The 18,672-nt window shown below is 47.4% G+C and overlaps 6 protein-coding genes and 4 non-coding genes across 10 annotated transcripts; 4 read left to right on the forward strand and 6 right to left on the reverse strand.

The window, feature by feature from the left end:
- Positions 1-4,120: 4,120 nt before the first annotated feature.
- Positions 4,121-4,192, reverse strand: F9C07_t117. The gene has a single exon. It is a non-coding gene; the product is annotated as a tRNA-Gln (tRNA).
- An 81-nt stretch (positions 4,193-4,273) lies between these two features.
- On the reverse strand, positions 4,274-4,345 carry F9C07_t116. The gene has a single exon. It is a non-coding gene; the product is annotated as a tRNA-Gln (tRNA).
- Positions 4,346-4,429: 84 nt separating this feature from the next.
- Positions 4,430-4,501, reverse strand: F9C07_t115. Its single transcript has one exon. It is a non-coding gene; the product is annotated as a tRNA-Gln (tRNA).
- A 480-nt stretch (positions 4,502-4,981) lies between these two features.
- F9C07_2282175 (uncharacterized protein) lies at positions 4,982-5,689 on the forward strand (the record flags this gene model as incomplete). Its single annotated transcript, XM_071510545.1, has 3 exons — positions 4,982-5,232; positions 5,330-5,394; positions 5,612-5,689. The coding sequence occupies exons 1-3, from the start codon at positions 5,160-5,162 to the stop codon at positions 5,687-5,689; spliced, it is 216 nt and encodes a 71-aa protein (XP_071365110.1). The 5' UTR covers positions 4,982-5,159.
- A 680-nt stretch (positions 5,690-6,369) lies between these two features.
- Positions 6,370-6,441, forward strand: F9C07_t102. Its single transcript has one exon. It is a non-coding gene; the product is annotated as a tRNA-Gln (tRNA).
- A 1,225-nt stretch (positions 6,442-7,666) lies between these two features.
- Positions 7,667-9,665, reverse strand: F9C07_7046 (putative component of NuA3 histone acetyltransferase complex; the record flags this gene model as incomplete). Its single annotated transcript, XM_041291048.1, has 2 exons — positions 7,667-9,422; positions 9,502-9,665. 2 exons carry the CDS (start codon positions 9,663-9,665, stop codon positions 7,667-7,669), a joined length of 1,920 nt encoding a protein of 639 aa, XP_041144795.1.
- Positions 9,666-10,332: 667 nt separating this feature from the next.
- F9C07_7047 (uncharacterized protein) lies at positions 10,333-11,106 on the forward strand (the record flags this gene model as incomplete). Its single annotated transcript, XM_041285393.1, has 1 exon — positions 10,333-11,106. The coding sequence occupies one exon, from the start codon at positions 10,333-10,335 to the stop codon at positions 11,104-11,106; it is 774 nt and encodes a 257-aa protein (XP_041144796.1).
- Positions 11,107-11,383: 277 nt separating this feature from the next.
- F9C07_2231073 (uncharacterized protein) lies at positions 11,384-12,182 on the reverse strand (the record flags this gene model as incomplete). Its single annotated transcript, XM_041291049.1, has 2 exons — positions 11,384-11,800; positions 11,859-12,182. 2 exons carry the CDS (start codon positions 12,180-12,182, stop codon positions 11,384-11,386), a joined length of 741 nt encoding a protein of 246 aa, XP_041144797.1.
- Positions 12,183-12,939: 757 nt separating this feature from the next.
- Positions 12,940-14,265, reverse strand: F9C07_7049 (putative nitrilotriacetate monooxygenase component A; the record flags this gene model as incomplete). Its single annotated transcript, XM_041285390.1, has 1 exon — positions 12,940-14,265. The coding sequence occupies one exon, from the start codon at positions 14,263-14,265 to the stop codon at positions 12,940-12,942; it is 1,326 nt and encodes a 441-aa protein (XP_041144798.1).
- A 320-nt stretch (positions 14,266-14,585) lies between these two features.
- On the forward strand, positions 14,586-18,310 carry F9C07_2282180 (major facilitator superfamily domain-containing protein). Its single transcript, XM_041291037.2, has 4 exons — positions 14,586-16,313; positions 16,364-16,472; positions 16,524-17,065; positions 17,162-18,310. The coding sequence occupies exons 1-4, from the start codon at positions 16,092-16,094 to the stop codon at positions 17,792-17,794; spliced, it is 1,506 nt and encodes a 501-aa protein (XP_041144799.1). The 5' UTR covers positions 14,586-16,091; the 3' UTR covers positions 17,795-18,310.
- Positions 18,311-18,672: the final 362 nt, after the last annotated feature.

Raw genomic sequence — 18,672 nt, forward strand, 5'->3', positions numbered from 1 at the left:
TGCGGTTGCCCCTTTGGTGCTTAGTGTCAATCAAAAGCAGTAGCTTGGACCAACCGGGAAGTGGGGCCCAGCATCCATTGGAGGGGGGAAGTAGATCCAGCTCTAATCAACGTATCAGAATGCTAGGAACTGCCATGGGAAATGCATCCTCCACGGCTGCAAAATGTCCCGTGGCCTGAAGAATTTCGGCACCTCAAAGTCCGTACCCATGGCGCTGGTTGATGAAAGAACACGTTGTTGTATGGGTCAAACATTCCTCGACGAGGGGTAACAACGCGAGGGATGGTACTGGACTCGGCAACACCACCAGGTAAGGGAAGGTCTGCCTTTCTCTTTTCCATTGAGAATTAATTATTACATCATGGAACAGAGGTCTCCGCGTCATTGGAATTTGAAAATCGTTATACTTTTCCCCGACAGCGTGTTTTGTCTCAGTCGCATGGAATCATACAACAGGATGATTGTCATGGGGTGGGCGGTTGGATCATACATTAATTAATTCACTACTATTATTATTGTTAAGCTCTGCGGGTGTACACGATAAATTACGAGTCGATCGTATCCATGTTGGTCCATACTCGATCTAGACTGCCGTAATAACAATTAGCCACATAATCAGCACCCAACGTAGTCCGTACTTATGGAAGGAATAAGAAACAAGGCTGGAGTTTTCCTTATTTTTCCGACCCTGCAAGACAATATTATGATATTAATGGATATTTGATAGTGAAGGGGAAAGGAATAAACTTATCATGGCTGGTATTCGTATGACGTTAAAGTGATTCGTCATCGCAGGCTGGAGAGTAAAGAGAATTAAATTTACAGAATAAGAAGAAAGATAATACTGGGAGGGTTAGGGGACAAAAAGATGAAAATGGAAAAAAGGAACAACCCCATTCATACTTAGTCCTCGACTCCTCGGTTGGCCACGATCTCGATACAGGCTGCTTTCACGTGGCCGCACTGAACGATCGTCCTCAGGGGTCCCACGGGCTGCGAACTACCGTCACTGTACTGTACTCGGTGGCACATGGACGGGCGAAAAAAGTACCCGGTACCTCCTTGCAGAAGCAGAGTGCTCAATCAGCATTGGTCATTCAGAAATATGCTTCTGTTCAGATCATTTTCCCTGATGGGATTCAGATTCGGCATCCGGTTGAAGTCTTGCCCGAAGGTTCTTCGGTGCTAAAATACAAGCTCAGGGTACCAGATAGTCGATGTTAACGCCGAAGCTGTGGATGATTGTCCATGATATGTTGGTTGGTATACATACATACAAATCATGCACATAGCGGGTAATATTATGTATAAATCATACAAGGTATGACCTTGTACCCAACGTGTCATGACAGCTCCGCACACACCGAACCGATGCATTAGCGACCGGGGCAGTCTTCCAGGAAGGTGATAAAATACCCTGGGATAATATAGCGTCGTATCTACCGACTAAAGGAGCTTAGTAGGATAATCTTAGGGCTCTGTTTTTTTTTTTTTTTTTTGGTAGTGTTTCCCGTAAGTCTCACTCAAGTCTTCTCTCTCCCTTGCACCTGTTCCCCAAGCCCCGACCAGTCAAGGAAAGGAAGAATGAAGCTTCGTTGAGTCGAGAATGACGACAGAAAGAAGATGAGTAATATTTTGACTTTCAGCGAGGAAAAACACATGGCAACCACGGTGGAATGATCGCCGCTAAGGAAAACTTGGTTTGTCACTCAAGGTTCTGGACTATCCGTCGGTGTTCACTGGTCCAGCCACTGAGCAAGCCAAGAATTCAGGAAGGGTGCGTGGTTCTAAGTCACTAGTCAAGTGTCTTGCTTATTTGCGTAGTATATTTTTCTCGAGCCACAGAAGAATAAAAATCACAAAGATATCGTGGTCATGCAACCATCCACCTCTTGATACATCAAAAGTAGTTATTCTTTCTTTCTTTTTCTTTTCTTGATCTTCTCTTGGGGCACCCTAGACTTCATCTCTGAGGGGATGGAACGCAAACACTTACTCCATGTCAGGAGGCGCCAATAGCATAATGAAGCCAACAGCTGCATTCATACAGTATCATCACCCCGCTCAGGTGGAATGTGACCATGGACATGCATGCATACATGCATATACACATGTGGGCAATGTGCAGATAGTAGGAGAGTGCATCGTTGAACCGGGGCATGATCTACTACTTTCCCCATCCCTCCTTCCTGCCCTTACCTGCCAAGGTTCAGTCACGGTGGGAATCAGCACTACTAAACGGGGTATAGTAGTATTCACTACTTTGGATTTCCTCCAAAACCCAAGTAGCCAAGCCGTTGTCATATCCACCATGATGGATGATCGCCAGGCTAGTCTCATCCCTTCCTGTCCACATGGAGCTGGAAATGTCCAAATGATATGGCGTCTCCTAGTGGATTGGTGCTTCACCGACTTCTGGCGCAGCCACTGTTAGACAGGTGTTACTTCCCAATGGTGCCCTTACTCATGTCTCTGCGGAGCTTTGGAAGCGGATTCTGATTCATTGACACAAGGTGTCAGACGATGAAACAATATTCCAGATTATGTAAGAAACACGATCAATGGAAGAACAAATGCACAGTCATCCGCTAGTCAGATAATCTGTACCTGATAGGTCTGACATCCCGTGATCTCAGCCCTTTTTTTTTGTCTGGGCGTGTATCATCTCAAAGGACGATCAACCTTCTGTATTTCTCTTGTCGGCAACGGTCCCGAAATCCTAACCTTCCTGGTTTATTTTATTTTTTCTTTATTTCTTTTTCTTTCTTGTTTAACTTGGTTCTCATTCGAAATTAAATTATTGTTCCTTTTCTTTGCTCATTAAAAGTTAAAAGTCCACATCGTCGAGAAAAGGCCGGCTGGTGCTAAAGGACTGCAGATCTGACAACTTACAAGCCCCCCCAGTTAGCGCAGGCAGCCCACCAAATCAGATCCCCCACTCAGACGCCATGGTGGTACGAGGTACAGAACATTCCCACGGAGTTTTTTGTACCATTCGACTAACGACAAGGGGTACCAAAACCTGGGCTAATTCCTGCACCATCTTCGCCTCGATAATCTGTCCTGTAACCCCGAGTCGGCAAGTAATTGGGCAAGCATGTCAGGGTGACACGGCGCCATCATCCACCATGCCGGAGGAAGGCCCGTGTTCCTTGTACGACAATAATTCCCCCCTCCCTTATCGTCTCTCCCGCGTGCTCCTCAAAATACCTTTTTCCCATTTGGTGTCGATGGACCGTTAGAATTAGTCCTGGACGGGATAGAGATAGATCGCCCAACGAAGATAGATATAGACGCATGCAATGACCCACACGAGGCGTGCCTCAAGTTCAGGTGGTTTCTTTTTTCCTTAGTGACCCCCCTGTAGCACTCTCTCGGACTTGATTACGACTATAAAGCAACAATGATGCCGGCGAGGGGAAAAGTCTCGACCCTGACGGCTTTGAGCGGGGTGGGATTTCATCGGGATCAACTTCATCTGAGCGAAACTATAATTGGCTAATCAATCACACCATGGTGAAAGTCCGCTACGGGGCTGCAGACCTTATGTGTGTGACAAGACAGGGATATCGGGACGAGTTAATATCCCAATTATCGATCCTCGGGGATGGACAATGAGAACGAGGTCTGCTCTTCACTCCACGCCCAAGGGGGTGGGGGCAAGGTCCCCTGTCTAGCGCCAGGTTCCTGACACGCTAATTGGGTACCGCCTATGCCTTGTCATCTACTTTAATATGGTGATGAAGCATGGTGCATCAACGACCTGCCTGTTTTGGTATAGGTCCACATTTAAGGCTTGCACATGGGATAACACGGAGACAGGTGGTGAATATTTGCCGAGCTTGAAGTCGTGCTGAGCCTGCGGCGCTAGTTGCGATAAATGCTCCGTTAGCGCTTTGCTCCCTGTCATGGAGAGCAATCTCATAGACTCTGATTGTCGGTTTTTCCACTAGTGAGGCGGCGGGATGAGACTTTGGTTGGATTAGTCGCTCCAGGGGGTAAACTGGAGAAGGAGAAAAAAAAATTCGCCATGGCCCCGGGCTGGCTGGTTCTAGCCATGCGTGAACACCTATATGGAGACTACGCCATGTCAAGAGATATGGCAAAAAGAAAGAAGACGAGGTCGTGCCCGGGATCGAACCGGGATTACAGGAATCAGAATCCTGGGTGCTAACCATTACACTACACAACCAATTGTTGTTGATGCTGTTAGAACTTTAACATTATGGACCTAAATTAGTTTGTGGTAGGGACAAAGCAAAAAAGAAAACAAAGGTCGTGCCCGGGATCGAACCGGGATTACAGGAATCAGAATCCTGGGTGCTAACCATTACACTACACAACCAGTTGTTGTTGCAGCCCTTGATTTTTGGCACTATGACTCTAAACATATTGTCCTGGGAGTAGGGAAAAAGTAAAGAAAAATAAGAGGTCGTGCCCGGGATCGAACCGGGATTACAGGAATCAGAATCCTGGGTGCTAACCATTACACTACACAACCGTTGTTGTGTGCAGCGGCTCATATTTTAGTCTCTAGAGCCAAAATATTGGGAGAAGGTGGCTCACACCACTGTATATCGTTATTATACACCAGGATCCTTTCTTTTCTAGCCTGGTGGTATGGAATGACACGGTTAGGGGGTAGAGCTTCGCGCAACAGACTCCGACAGCGTGGCGCATGGCTGGGCTTCCACTCGGAACTTGACTCGGCCATTCCAAGCTCTGTATCTCCGATCTCTGTGTATATAATCCGTACTACATGGGCAGATATTGTATATACACTGGTGGTCATCCATGGTAGGTGATCGACATCTCGGGGAGAACACTGGCAGATGATTAAAGGAAAGATTGCTTAACCTGACTTGGACAGTTACCAGCCAACCTAACTTATGATCGACGACTATAGTTAAAGGTGAGACGCTACCCTTATGCATTGTCCACCGCCCAGGGCGCTTACCAGCCGTCCTTGTGTGAGGGGGATAGATGTTTGTCCAGCCAATTTACAGGTATACTACCTGCACATCGTGTATGCGTGATATCATATTAAGGTGGCGAATATGGAACCTTACGGTCTACATCTGAGTTGGGGGTTACGGTATCGGTTTCAATTAGTGAACGTTTCCATAACATATTCATTCTGACCTGGGTACGAAAACAAAATGGCTGGCTGGGGCTTTCCAACTGCCATTAAGGGGCTGCAATACTTATTTGCTGGCCACGACTTGGGAAGTGGTATCAAGGCCATATCCAAGTTTAGCATGGTAGATCTGCAGGCTATATAGGGCTACTGTACACAGGTAAGCACCACCACCTGATAGCTCTCAAATAGTCATCTGGCTGGGCCATCCCTGTCTGCTAGTCAAATGTGCTCACCGTCTAGAGTTTGCCTATTCGGTAAGGTGACACCTTCAGTTAGAGGATCTAAACGTCTTGTCCAACGGGACGCCACGCGGAGTCAGTGCGCCCTCGTCCACTATGTGATTCCTCACATTCCATGTACGTACCAGCCTTGGCAACATTTCACTGGTGTGCTCTGATGGGATATCCCGGTATTTACTTCCGATAGCCAGGGGCATAAGCTCTGGTCACATTAAGCGAAATTCTGGTACAGAAATCCCTTCTCCATGTGTTACAGCCTTGGCCCGCCTGGACCTGGGGCTGGGAGATGCATCAGACAACGACATCTTAGTGTGGATATTCTTCAAGTTGCTAACTGTGATTTAGCCGTTTCATGGTTCGTGATCGGGTAACCTCAGAAATCTTCCCTATCCCATACTTCGTACCATTGACGTGATGCTCCCAATTTGTCATTTTATCGTTGGGCGATAAAACGCGGTCGTCGCTTTGAACTTGTCCTCTTGACTGTGTAGAGGATTCTGACCCACAGATGCAACTTACTCCGTACTAGTATATTGGGGATTTCACGATTGCTTGTCTTTGTGGTTCGACTATTGAACCGTGGGGCGTTACAGGGTATATTTTGTAACAATGTATATGACCTAAGTTTGGATGTATACATGTTGCTCAGGTATCACTTGATGCGCTCAGGCACTGGGGCCTGGATCGGTGATGATGGGCTGAACGATACATGTATATATTTTAGGATGGAGCAGGACCAACCTTATCAAGAAAAACATGCAGGAAAGATCAACCAATACACAACCGGAACGCTTGTATGGCCATAGTGTTATGTAAAGTAGACTTGGTTATGCTAAGCATATTCATATAGCCTTCAACTTAACCATACCTATTCCGATTATAGTTATATGCCGTGTGATAACCAATCCGGACATTGTTACTTTGACCGTTATTTTTATGTATATCAATATGTTATATAACATAATAAGTAACCATTTTTTAATAACTAGCGGTTGTATAGTGTAATGGTTAGCACATGAGATTCTGATTCTCATAATCCCGGTTCGATCCCGGGTACGACCTCGCAGTTTCTTTTTGCAATCTATCCCAATTGATCTGGGTGTCAGTTTTGTGATATTTTCCTCCCTTGGCCATCATGTAACGTGGTTCAGTCTTTTCTCTTTAGGGTACCCGGTGAGATATGCCCATTATCTATGACAATGCTCGACTGGACGCGCTATCATTTAGCGTACTGTCTGCGGAGTACTTGAGGTTGATGACCCTATGTTTAGCATGGTTATTGGCCATCATAACGTTGCTTTAGCTGGCGGCCTATGTGTTTACCGTCCAACTCAGTCCAGTGAGGGGTCTTCTCCCTGTTGAGTGTATAGTATAGATGATTGACAAGCCAGGTCTTAATCAGCATGTCAGTATACCACAGTGGAAGTATACCTGCTTGAAAGTAAGGTACATAACATTTGAAATATCAAAGATTAACCACACTCCTCGTGGAAAGTGTACATTCTTATATGATCATATTCAGGGCTATGCTGTGATGGGTTTCTGGATGTGTCGTTCTTCTAGTTCAAGACATCTTAAAAAACCTTTGAAATTCTACCAAACATGTTGAATGTTGGCATGTGGTGACTGTCTTTGTTGACCATTAGCGTCGAAGATGAAACTATATTGAGCCATGATGAGTATACTTCCATGCCCGAAAACCAGCGATTCATAGATCCGTAAATGAAAGGGTCAATAAAAGTCCACTGTAAAGTTTCTCTCAGACCTAAGCCTGAAGTCAATGCATACTGACATCCATTGATACACAGCTAAATTAGGGTTAAGTGGGGTGTTTCACATCCTAGGTTCGTGTAACTTACAGGTCGGGATTGTAATGACCTGGATACTGGGTAGGATAATTGCAAAACAGTCTAAGCGTGTAATTAATTAGGTCTGTACGACATGAAGAGGGATATGTTGCCGCCTGCTCGTCAATTGAGTTGGTCTGGGAGGAGGTTTATGCATATGGTCTATCATTGTGGCTGTGTGCATTCAGGTAGCCCCGTTGGTTAAGCCACTAAAGCGTCTGCTCTGTTTTCTAGTTGGGATACAGATATTGCCACTGGAGATCATCATGCACTGACTAGGACAGTGAGTTCATAGCAGGCAGCAATAATTTGATTACTGCAAGAGTGAAACATTCAATCTACTTTTGTCATTTGGGTGGTGCCTAATGCTTGGTTCGTGAAAATAGTAAAAGTCATTGTATATACAAACGGACAATTGAAATTAGCCAAAATATAACATTTTATTCCTCGTCAGCTTCCATCTCATCGTCCTCATCCTCGTCTTCGTCATCATCATTAAACTCCACACCCATCTCGCCGGTGATATCCCACCGGTCTCCCTTGGCGGCAGCGCTGACGTACTTGACAAACTTGAGGGTGCCGCTGTCGCGCAGAACAATACTAAGTCGGTTCCAGCCAGCAGCAGTGCTGAATAGGATGCCGTCATCTTCATCCGCGGCGGCAGAGCGGTAGATGGCTGCGTCACCCTCCTCTTCGTCGTCCCCAGCCATGTAGATCTCATAACCACCCACGGCGGGTTCCTCAGCGTCGCTCATAGGCTCCTTCTCCTTGGGATCGGCCTTCGGCTTTTTCTCGGACTCGCCGTTCTCGCCCTCTTCATCATCTTCCTCCTCCTCTTCCTCGTCAGCCTCCTTCTCCCATCCTGGCGTAGGGGTCAAGGAGAGCGTAAACTCCAATCGAGGTTCTTCCCCGTCGTAGCCGCTGGCTAGAGTGTAGTCCTGTCCGCGGCGGAAGCGGCGTGCCATAAAGTCGTAGCTTGTAAGGCGCTCCGCGCCGGTAATGGCGGCGAGCCATTTGCGGAATGCGGGGGAGGGAAAGACGTCGTTGAGCAACTCCTGAAAGGGGGTCTTCTCGTCCTGTGCAGCCGTCGAATGCTGCAGGAACATGTAGCGCTGCTTGTGAGGGGGACGGGCGACAGTCCATCCCGTCTGTGCCTGGATCTCATCTGATGATTGGGGAAGGGTCTTCTTCTCCTGCTCCTCGATATATTCCCGCACGCGGGCAGAGAATTTCTCTGACAGGAACTGTTCCAAGTTGAGCGATGACTCGTTGGTGAAGGTCTCCGACATCTCCTCCGCGATGTCTGGGGTGAGATAGGATGGTGCGATGTACTGGATCAAGAAATTGAGATCATCCTCAGTAAATTCGGTGTCGTTGGGTTGCTCCTCCACCTTGCCCTTGCCCTTGCCCTCAACCTCCTGCGACTCATTCTCGCACACGACCGGCTTGGGCTGGGGGAGGTCGTAGATGTCACCGCGTCCCTGAAGCTGAGCGAGACTGCTCCGCTCGGCAAGCTTCTCCTCTAGGCCCTCCTCATAGCCGTCTTCTCCCTTCTGAGGAATATGGAACCATCCACTGATGGCCATGCGCACCCGCTTCTTTGACCTGTCCTCACCCTCTTTGAAATGGTAAACCTCCTCGACGTCATGGAAACTCTCACCAGGCTGAACGGTGAAGAAGCTCAGCTGGTTGAAGGCGGGCGGGATGCTGAGACTGAAGTCGGGGCTGGGGATCTTGACGTCTTCGCCCTGTGCATCCTTCTTCGTGGTCGTGGGGTACAGGCGCAGTGCACCACCCCATTCCGCCTGCCAGGGGGTGTCCGGATCAGTCAGATACAAGATGTAGCTGACACGTCTGCTTCCAATGACATCGTCATGGCACAGAAGGTGGCATCCCTCGTTGTAGATGTTGATAGCCATATCGGTCTTGCGACCACTCAGCTTGCCCGAGCCAGTCACGGACGACAGGTACTCACGAAAGCGGGCGGAGTACATGGCATCACGGAGCTTCAGCAGGGAGGGGAGTCGCGACAGAGATGCATCGTCCAGCCCGTCCAGGTTCGCCAGATCTCCGGACTGAAAGATCTTGTAAATATCCGTCTCTTTCTCGGTGAAGTCCAAGTTCTCTTGGATTTCGTTGCGGACCGCGCGTAGCAAGGAAGGCTCGATTAGGGGATGGATGACTCCATGCTTGTACCTTGATTGATAATCAGCATTCTACACATGTGGATTCTTTTCTCCGGTGTGTGGTTGTGAGAACTCAGGTGTCGACGTACGGTGCGGACTCGGCGTATTGATCGGTATACTTCTGCTGCTCCGAGGGTTCAAAGAGGCCATCGCGGAAGCGCGCAGCGGCTTCTTCGCTCGTCAATGCCCGTCTCTTAGAATCCGGCTGTCCACTGCCACCCAAGGATTCTCTTCCTTCGGTCTTGCGCTTCATATTGTTCGTGATGTGAGGAAATTGGGAAGAGGGGAAGACGGAGAGATTTCCGGCCTGATTCGGTTTGGGAGAGGTCTTTTTTTTCTTCCTTTTTTTTTTTGGGCGGTGAGAGGTTCAAAGGCAGCGATCAGGCCACAAATCAGGCCATTGTCGACAGTCAAATTAATTACTTGATATAGTTTGGTGATTTTTCTTAATTATACATAAAATTAATAATAATATAGAGCACTTCTCGTTCTTCTGTTAAAGTTTCTAGCGAGTTGATCTCATTTCTTTGGAGTATCAATAATGTTCATGATAATGTGTCTCAACTATTACTTACTGATCTTTTGACATGTATAGAATTTAATAGAAGATACCTCTAGGTTAGTAATTACTATAAGAATTACTAAAAATAACCATCGACTTAGAATAAAAGATGTATCGCATCGAAATGTGTACCTGAAAAGATGAGGGGCTGAGTTTTGACAAGAGAAGAAATAAAGTGTGCATTTAAGACGTCATCCGCCGATGAGCATAAACAACATCAATCAATCAATCGATCAATCGATCATCCACCACCGCCACAACAACAACCCGGCCACGCGATCATCATCTTCATTCCAGAAATCAAAACAGAAAAACCCTAATCTTAGCGTCCGACATCCACACGGACAATTTAGGCACCATGCAGCCCACTCAGGACAATGATAGCAATCCGAATGATCGACCAGGGACTCCACCGCGCCCGCCTTATTCCCCAGTAACTCCGGTCTTCGCTCATCTTGCCCCAGTCCAGAACGCCTCCACGTCCAACGGTGCACCATCACATCCCATTGTTCCCCCGGCCTCGTCGCCGTCGCCAACAAGTCGCACTGGCGGCGCAACAGCCTCGCTTCCTACGACACCGGCCGTCTTCGCGCCGGAGCCCGTTGCCGTGCCGATCTCAGAAAGCGAGAACCCCGATGCGATCGCGTTGCGGTCCACCATCTCGATTCTACAGCTTCAGAAGCAGCAGAGTCTGCGTGATATACGGACACTGGAGAGGCTGAAGCAAGCGGCGGCTGCCGATCCTGAGGGGTTTGCGCGCGAACTGGCGGCGGGGAATCTGACGGCGAAGGACCCGGGAGGTTTCGTGAATTTCACGCATGATGAAGAGGACGAGGATGATGAGATGAGGGACTCGAAGGAAGGAGGCGCGTTGGGTCTGGGGACCATACCTACGCCACAGAACGTGGTACGCATGCCACCGATCAACTGGAACAAGTATCAGATCGTGGGTGAGCCACTGGACAGGATGCACGAGGATCAACGACGACGTCCGTCTCCCGGAGAGCCTAGACGAGAGGAACCTGCGCAGCGGGCGCCGGAGCATGTTCTTGCATCACCGTACCGACCGCTAGTAGATAAACTAGAGAGCCCGGACAAAGTAAAGGGAGCCAGCAAGAACAAGAAAACATAAAGATTGGAGAAGAGAATTTGTGATTGGGGAAGCTAGACTCTATGGTACGGTTTCATTTGAAACGGTTTCACTCTGAGCAATAACAACGGTAGCGTTCATTCATCATGTCTCGTTTACATGGAAGAAAGATAAGCAAGAAGACTGATGTATGCCTGCCGGTCTGTTACAAGTCGCTCTGCGAACGCCAAACTAAGTTAGGGGCTTTCGGTCTAGCAGGGTCAAAGAGAGCAATGACAGAATACCACAGCCGGCCGTGAAGGATAAATGGAGTATAGATCTACGACAGAGTCTTTCTAAACTCCTCCATGTCGGCGATGGTCTTCAGGAGTCTATCGTGTGCTAGGCTAACCCTGTTGTACACTACCCTCGCATCCTCCAGTTCTTCTTCAACGGTACGATCATCGGGAGCCTGCAAGTTCGGAGCCGGGGCCGTTGCCTGATATCTGGGTGCATCGAACTGGGCCTCTGCTTGACGAGCTCTACCGTGCGACTGACGTACTAACTTCTTTCTGAGGCCGTCGCGGTTCTCTGAATTCGCCCTAATTTGCTCCATGGCCACCTTGCTGAGTTCTTGCGCCTTGACCCACGCCTGGGCCTTGTGGCAGTCTGGCTTAACCTTCTTAAGTATGTCTGCGACGGCGTCATCTGAGAGGGGGGCTCCTGCAACGGTTTCTCTTTCAGCAGTTGGGGGGCTCTGTGAGGTCTATCAGAGAAGGATACAGATGTAGATATGGGAGGAGGTTAGTCCTTACTGCACCAACGCGAGCTCTGATCGCATGGGTCAAAGTGGAATCGCCCTCGGACAGCTCGAAGGGCTCGTCAAAAGAAGCTTGCTTAGCGGCCACGTATCGAGCTCTCAACATCAAGTCGGTTGAGAAGCTATCCATGGTGAAGATTTCGCTGTCGTTTTCTTCATTGCGCTTGTTGGAGTCGAGAAGTTCGGCACCAGGGGAAGGAAGGGGGCGTTTCTTGGAAGCCTCGCTTGCCCTTTTTTCCATGGCGGCGTTATAGAGCCTGCGAAGAGTCAGACCAAAGAAGAAAGTTATGATGATAGTGATAAGCTGTAAGAGCAACATAGTGAATGACACGTCTAGTGATGAAAATATGAAGACAATGAGAATATAGATAGAATAAGAGAGTCAGTTTAGAGAAGAGACTGTTAAGAATGAAGAAAGAGAAATTGTATATGACTGTGTTCTCAGTACGTTAGGTTTTGTGACTTACCCAGACCTTCTGTGAGATCTCTTTGATCCCATGCTGCGAAGTAGATACCGTGAGCTTGTGGTAGTGGATAGAAGGAAGGTGCGCGAGCAGGAGATGGTAAGTAAGAGGACCCCAAAGATGTGGAGCACACGAAAGACAGTGAATAAATGAAGATGATTTCAAGAAATACACGCCTATAGTCTTTGTTCTGTACTTCAGTGATATCATTCACTCTTCTGGTTTTAGGCTGGGCTGCCTTAGGAGCTGCCAACTTTGAACATGATGTCGATATGTATGCTTTTATGGCCTAGTACACGAATTATATTCTTCATTAGTTGCTGTATATCTTTTATGTCCCTGTGAAGCAGTACTGCTCTTATTGATAAGTCTGCAGCATTTCAGGTGACTTGATGGTTGGAATCTATAGAACAGTACAAGAAAAGCATGGCTTATTATACTGTCACAAACAAGGTAGTATCATGTATATTCGCTGTGTAATTTCAGAAAGGACCTCTGATGTAGAAGTTGCTAGATAAAGTATAAAAATCACAGAGCGACGTACTCGTGATCTAACTGCTACATCCTATAGATGTTGTATCCCCGGCTCTATTTACATATGACACAAACCTCTCATGAAAAGAAGCGATTATTCGGACGTGGAAGACCAAGGTGTTCCCTCAAGGTTGTTCCTTCATAATCCTGACGGAAGATGCCACGACGCTGCAACTCAGGTACCAGTCGCTGAACAACATCATCCAGCCCCTGTGGCAGGAATGGGAATACGACAGTGAAACCATCAGCGCCCTCCTCATCCAGCCAGACACTCATTTCCTCCGCGATTGATTCAGGCGTACCGACAAAAGCAAGTCCCGAGTAGCCACCATGTCGCTGTGCAAGCTGCCGTACAGTCAACTTCTCGTCCTCGGCAAGCTTCAGAACTCCAGCACGGCCTGTCTTGCTCGCATTAGTCTCCGGGATATCCGTCGGTAGTGGACCATCTGGATCGAACCCGGACGCATCAGTTCCGAGTGCAATGGACAAGGAGGCGATGGCGCTGTCGTAGTGGACTAGACTATCGAGCTTGAGGCGCTTGGCTCTGGCCTCTTCGACACTGTCACCAACGACGATAAAGGCGGCCGGTAGGATCTTGAGATGGTTACGATCCCGACCGGCTGCCACCGCACGGCCCTTGATGTCCGCATACAGTGCCTTTGCAGACTCCAAGTCCCTCGGCGAGCAGAAGACCGCTTCGGCCGTTTCAGCCGCCAACTGTTTTCCTGGCTCGGACTGCCCTGCTTGCACAATCACAGGCCAACCCTGAACTGGGCGCGCGATGTTCAGCGGTCCCCTGACTTTCAGATCGTCACCCTTGTGGTCGAGGACATGTAACTTCTCCGGATCAAAGTAGATGCCGGTCTCCTGATCGCGGATGAAGGCATCATCGGCAAAACTATCCCACAGCCCGGTAACGACATCATAGAACTCACGAGCCCGCTTATAGCGGTCCGCGTGTTCCACATGTGCATCTAGTCCGAAGTTCTTCGCAGACTCCGGATTACCGGTGGTGACGATATTCCAAGCCGCGCGGCCGCTGCTGAGATGATCCAGCGAGGCGAATCGTCGCGCGATATGGTAGGGCTCATCGTATGTCGTGGATGCTGTCGCCGCGAGCCCAATCTTCTCTGTTACAACTGATAGTGCCGAGAGGAGAGTGAACGGCTCGAAGGATGTCACGGTGTGGCTGCGTTTCAGCGCCTCGACCGGCATGTTCAGCACGGCGAGGTGATCGGCCATGAAGAAAGCATCGAACTTGGCATCTTCTAGCTTCTTAATGAAGGATTTGAGATGGGTGAGATTGAAGTTGGCGTCTGGATAGGCGCCGGGGTATCGCCATGCGCCAGTATGTAAGCTGACCGGCCGCATGAACGCGGTCAAATGTAGTGTTTTTTCAGGCATGGTTTTCTATACTGGGTTTCTGGTTATGAAATGAGTGGTACTGTAGGAAAAGGAAGTTACTATTACTGCCAGCGGGGTTGAAGACAATGTTATCGTGACCTATATACATGTCAGTTATCTTGTGATGACAAATGTGCTCGCGGATGAGTGAAATTGAGGTTGCGATCACGACATCGATAGCCTATCGTGTAAAGAGTATCGGTATTGCTCAACATGGTTTACAAAGCAGGATTGCCCAAGCTGTGAGACAAAGTGGAGTTGATTATGGTGATGAATGCTACTACAGTAAAGCGTATAGATTGGATGCGCAATTATCCCGCGTTTGTCAGCTAGGGAATATCTGTACTTTGTGAGCCCTAGTATATATGGAACAATCTTTTGTAAAACACGATCAAATGTTATATTTTAAGAAAGAAAGCAATAAAAGGTCAAAAGATGAATACTAGCTATATACTAGTTATGGTGTGAACTGGGGAATGCAGACAGCATCGACTCATATTTGAGAACGTGCATTACTACATACAATGAGATAACAGTGGTTGAATTTGGATATTGTGTTCTGATTATTTCCAAGATTAGCTAGATTCAGAACTGATTATATCCAACGTAGATGCTTCTTAATATGCTAAACGACATAAAACCTGCACCTAGTAAAACAGGGTCAGGGCTTGTACTCGGAGCTCCACGATGCTATAATCTAAGTGTATAGTACTACGAAGCCTTCCAGCGCGTTGTTTAGTATGTTTCAAATGGAGGCTTTTCTACATGATACATGATTTATATCTTGGAAAAGAAGAAGATAAGGTCGATGTAATGAGGACGATCTAATGCATTATCTTGATGTAGAGCCCTAACCTACCGTGGTAGTCTCGATATAACATGCCTGTTCGATAATGGACCCCAAGCTTGCAATGGCAAATATATTAGACAGTAATGTATTGTTGTAATGAGTAAGCCATCATACTTTCCTGAACATACAATGGATAAATAGTCTGGAGTGTTATTATGTGTTGAGTTGACAGAGATCGGCTTCAGAGATGTAGATCAGTCGTTGAGCCGCCGATGCGAAGACATATTGTTAGTACAGCGCCAAATGGAACAATAGCTTCGAGTTAGGATTTGTGATATCACATGTGTCAAGGCAATAGCCACTATTGCCACAGAGCCATAAAGGATTCGACGTGCGGCGATCGACAACCTCGTATTTGATTCCCCTTACTGTCGCGCAGAAAGACTTTGGCTAAGTAAAAGACGATCTGCTTTTGGGATGAGAATTCTAGCCATTCAAAGTACGAATAATTTTGCCAAGGGAGTTAGTTACAATGGCCTGGAGACCGAGAGTCCACTATCCACGAATCTCAGGCTTTGGAGAATGCATCCCATCCCAGTCTGGGTGGCCTAACATGCGAGTCTCGGTGGTTGCAACATCATGACTTGTACATCGGAGATTCATAACAAGTGGAACTCTAGGGGAGGGTAAGGTATTTCAATGGTCTCTCCATTGTGACCTCGAACCAGGATCATGGATGGTTGAAATAGGGTGCAAATCAGATCATGCATAAATGGATAATACCACCCTTTAAACTTTGGATTCCGGAAGGTTACATTTCCATCTGCCTTGAAGGTGATTGATGAATATCAATCGACCTGGGCTGAAAGTCAATCTCTGCCTCTTTTGTTGTATGTTTTGGACCCCTCTTTTGTTCGACGAGTTTATTTTTATTCGGCCACGTTGTAGGGTGCTGTCCCTTTTTCATTTGTTCTTCATTATCAGCATGTATTCTCATCTTGTTTGAGATTCTTCCCCAGACAGATCGAGAAAAAAAATGATGGAGGTAAACAGCGACCAACCAGTCGCGGACGCGATACGGAGACAAGCTACATCTTCTCAAGCAGTAGACGATGCCTGGAATTTCTTGGACAAATATGGCGATGTCCAGCACACGGACTTGGATCTGGTCGCAATCCGTCATAAAGTTGATCGGCGCATTTTACCTTTCATGTTCTGTTGCTATTTTCTACAATTCATCGATAAGGTGATGTATAATGTCAGTATCTCGAACCTTTATCCTGACCTCGCTAATTCCCGGCTTCAAAGTACGCGGGAGTCATGGGTATGAAAACAGACCTGGACCTGAAGGGAAACAATTTTAGCAACGGCGCAAGTGCCTTTTTCATTGCATCCTTGGTGGCTGAAGTTCCAAATAGTAAGCGTCTTATTATCCTCCTACTAGCATGAAAGCTCACCAGGACACCAGCATATCTTCTTCAGAAGGTACCCCCAGCAAAATGGTTGAGCATCAATGTCATGCTCTGGGGTGTTGCAGCAGCCGCGGCGGCTGGTGCGAAGAACTATACGACTCTGCTTGTCGCGCGTATATTTCTGGGGATTTTTGAAGCTCCGGTAGCGCCATCCTTGATGATCATAAGCGGTCAATACTATACAAAGTCCGAACAGGCCCCAAGATTTACATTCTGGTTTTTAGGCCTCGGAGTAGCCCAGATCATCGGCGGATTGATCTCTTTTGGCTTCCAACATGTACACCATGCATTCGCCGGCTGGCGTATCATGTTCCTTGTCATGGGACTGATAACTGTTGCTGTAGGATTTGCTACCTTACTTTTCCTTCCAGATACCCCAATGCAGGCGAAGTGGTTATCGGATGATCAAAAGGTGACGCTACTTCAACATGTTCGTGTGAATCAGACCGGTATTCGCAATGGCAAATTTGATCCCAAGCAATTGCTAGAAGCAGTTCTTGACCCTCAGGTGTGGCTGTGGGCTTTGATGCTCGCCTTGGTAAGTTCATTTCCTACCTATTCGCCCCTTCCAAGTGTGGTCTTTGAAGGAAGACTTCCAGTCTACGAGGAAGAAGGAAGGCTAACCCGTATCTAGCAAGCTGTTTCCAGCGGGGTGGTCGTGGTGTATTCGTCTACGCTTATAGCCGGCTTTGGCTTTGGCGGACCTATCTCAGCCCTTCTAAATACCCCTTCCGGAATTGTTAGTATTTTCTTCACACTGCTAGTGGGTATTGGCGTTCGCAAAGCCTCGAATCGATGGGCATGGGTCTTTATCTGCAGTATTCCAGGAATTATCGGCGGCGGGCTCATGTCTTTCCTGCCCAAGAGCAATCGAGCCGGAGTATTGATTGGGATCTACCTAGTCAATTCAATCGTTGCTCCAACACCAGTGATCTACCATTGGATTGCCGCCAATTGCGCAGGATACACAAAACGCGCCTTTACAAGTGCTATGGTGGCCGGTTTCTTCTGTGTTGGCAATATCATTGGGCCGCAGACTTTCCAGGCAAGGGATGCCCCCGAATACCGACCAGCCAAGATTGCAGTTCTGGTGACTCAGGCCGTTGCGGGAATATTAGCTGTCGTCCTATTCGGGTACTATGTCTGGGAGAACAGGCGGAGGGATCGTGCCCAGACAACCCAAGAAGGACAGGGGGTTGTCACGGACGAGAAAGCATGGGGTGGGTTGACTGACAAACAGAACAAGGACTTTCGTTATGTGTACTGAGTGGGGTCATCACAACCGGTGAGAATTCTAGTATATAATTTATAAATAAAGCAATATGACTAAGTCATATATGAGCACGGACAGAGAAAATACGTTGAGTATTAGCAACGCAAGGAGCGATCTTTACCGAGCCTAGGAGACAACTATTCGTTGGACTCCAGCGTCTAACACCACCACCTAAGTCGAGGATACACCGCAGCAGTAATGCTGCTGTCTTTGGTCGCACGGCATATGATAACTCATATTCAGTGTTGGTCCCCTATGCAATAGTCTAATACGTGTTACTTCGAATAGGAGCGCTTCTTGCCAATGCATATCGGTGTCATACATTGTCTGACAGGCATACATGGCAAGATCATTATATATGGAAAGCTCTGGCTTCCGTCTAGTTATGATGCAGTTAGATAAATTAACCTTGACGGTTGAAGCTGCTATTCATCTATTGGTCGTCATATAACCTATAGCCACCCCTTGCATAATTTGACCCTCAATAGTAGACCGTTCAACTAACAGGCCTTGTACACGTATCCTGATCTTGAGATCATGTACATGTACATTGTAAAGCTATTAGTGCTCGGTAGATTATCTTTCAATAAGTTTCAAGTCTCTATATAATCAAAATTAATAACTTAGCAATGTTTGTATTACTAAATCAAGATGTCGAGTATGGAGGATCTGGATATGAATATCCCGAAACGTAGGTTTCTGGGAAAGATACTTATATGGTGTATAAGGAGAATATGCTGTAAGTAGGAGGGACTAGGATTTGTTTTATAGAAGCTGGACTTGCAATATAAGATTTGGCACACCCTGAAGGCTGGTTTGCTTTCGGCTTATAGTGTCCGGGTGTATCAAAGACGGAGAGCATGCTGTAGGAG

This window comes from Aspergillus flavus, chromosome 3 (assembly GCF_009017415.1).
Source record: "Aspergillus flavus chromosome 3, complete sequence".
Taxonomy (NCBI): domain Eukaryota; kingdom Fungi; phylum Ascomycota; class Eurotiomycetes; order Eurotiales; family Aspergillaceae; genus Aspergillus; species Aspergillus flavus.

Excerpts from the sequence above, each read along its gene's own strand:
- F9C07_2282180 (XM_041291037.2), top strand. The coding sequence starts at position 16,092 with ATGATGGAGGTAAACAGCGACCAACCAGTCGCGGACGCGATACGGAGA. Across the intron at positions 16,473-16,523 it reads GGTGGCTGAAGTTCCAAATA|CATATCTTCTTCAGAAGGTA; the intron begins GTAAGCGTCTTA and ends CCAGGACACCAG. Across the intron at positions 17,066-17,161 it reads GGGCTTTGATGCTCGCCTTG|CAAGCTGTTTCCAGCGGGGT; the intron begins GTAAGTTCATTT and ends ACCCGTATCTAG.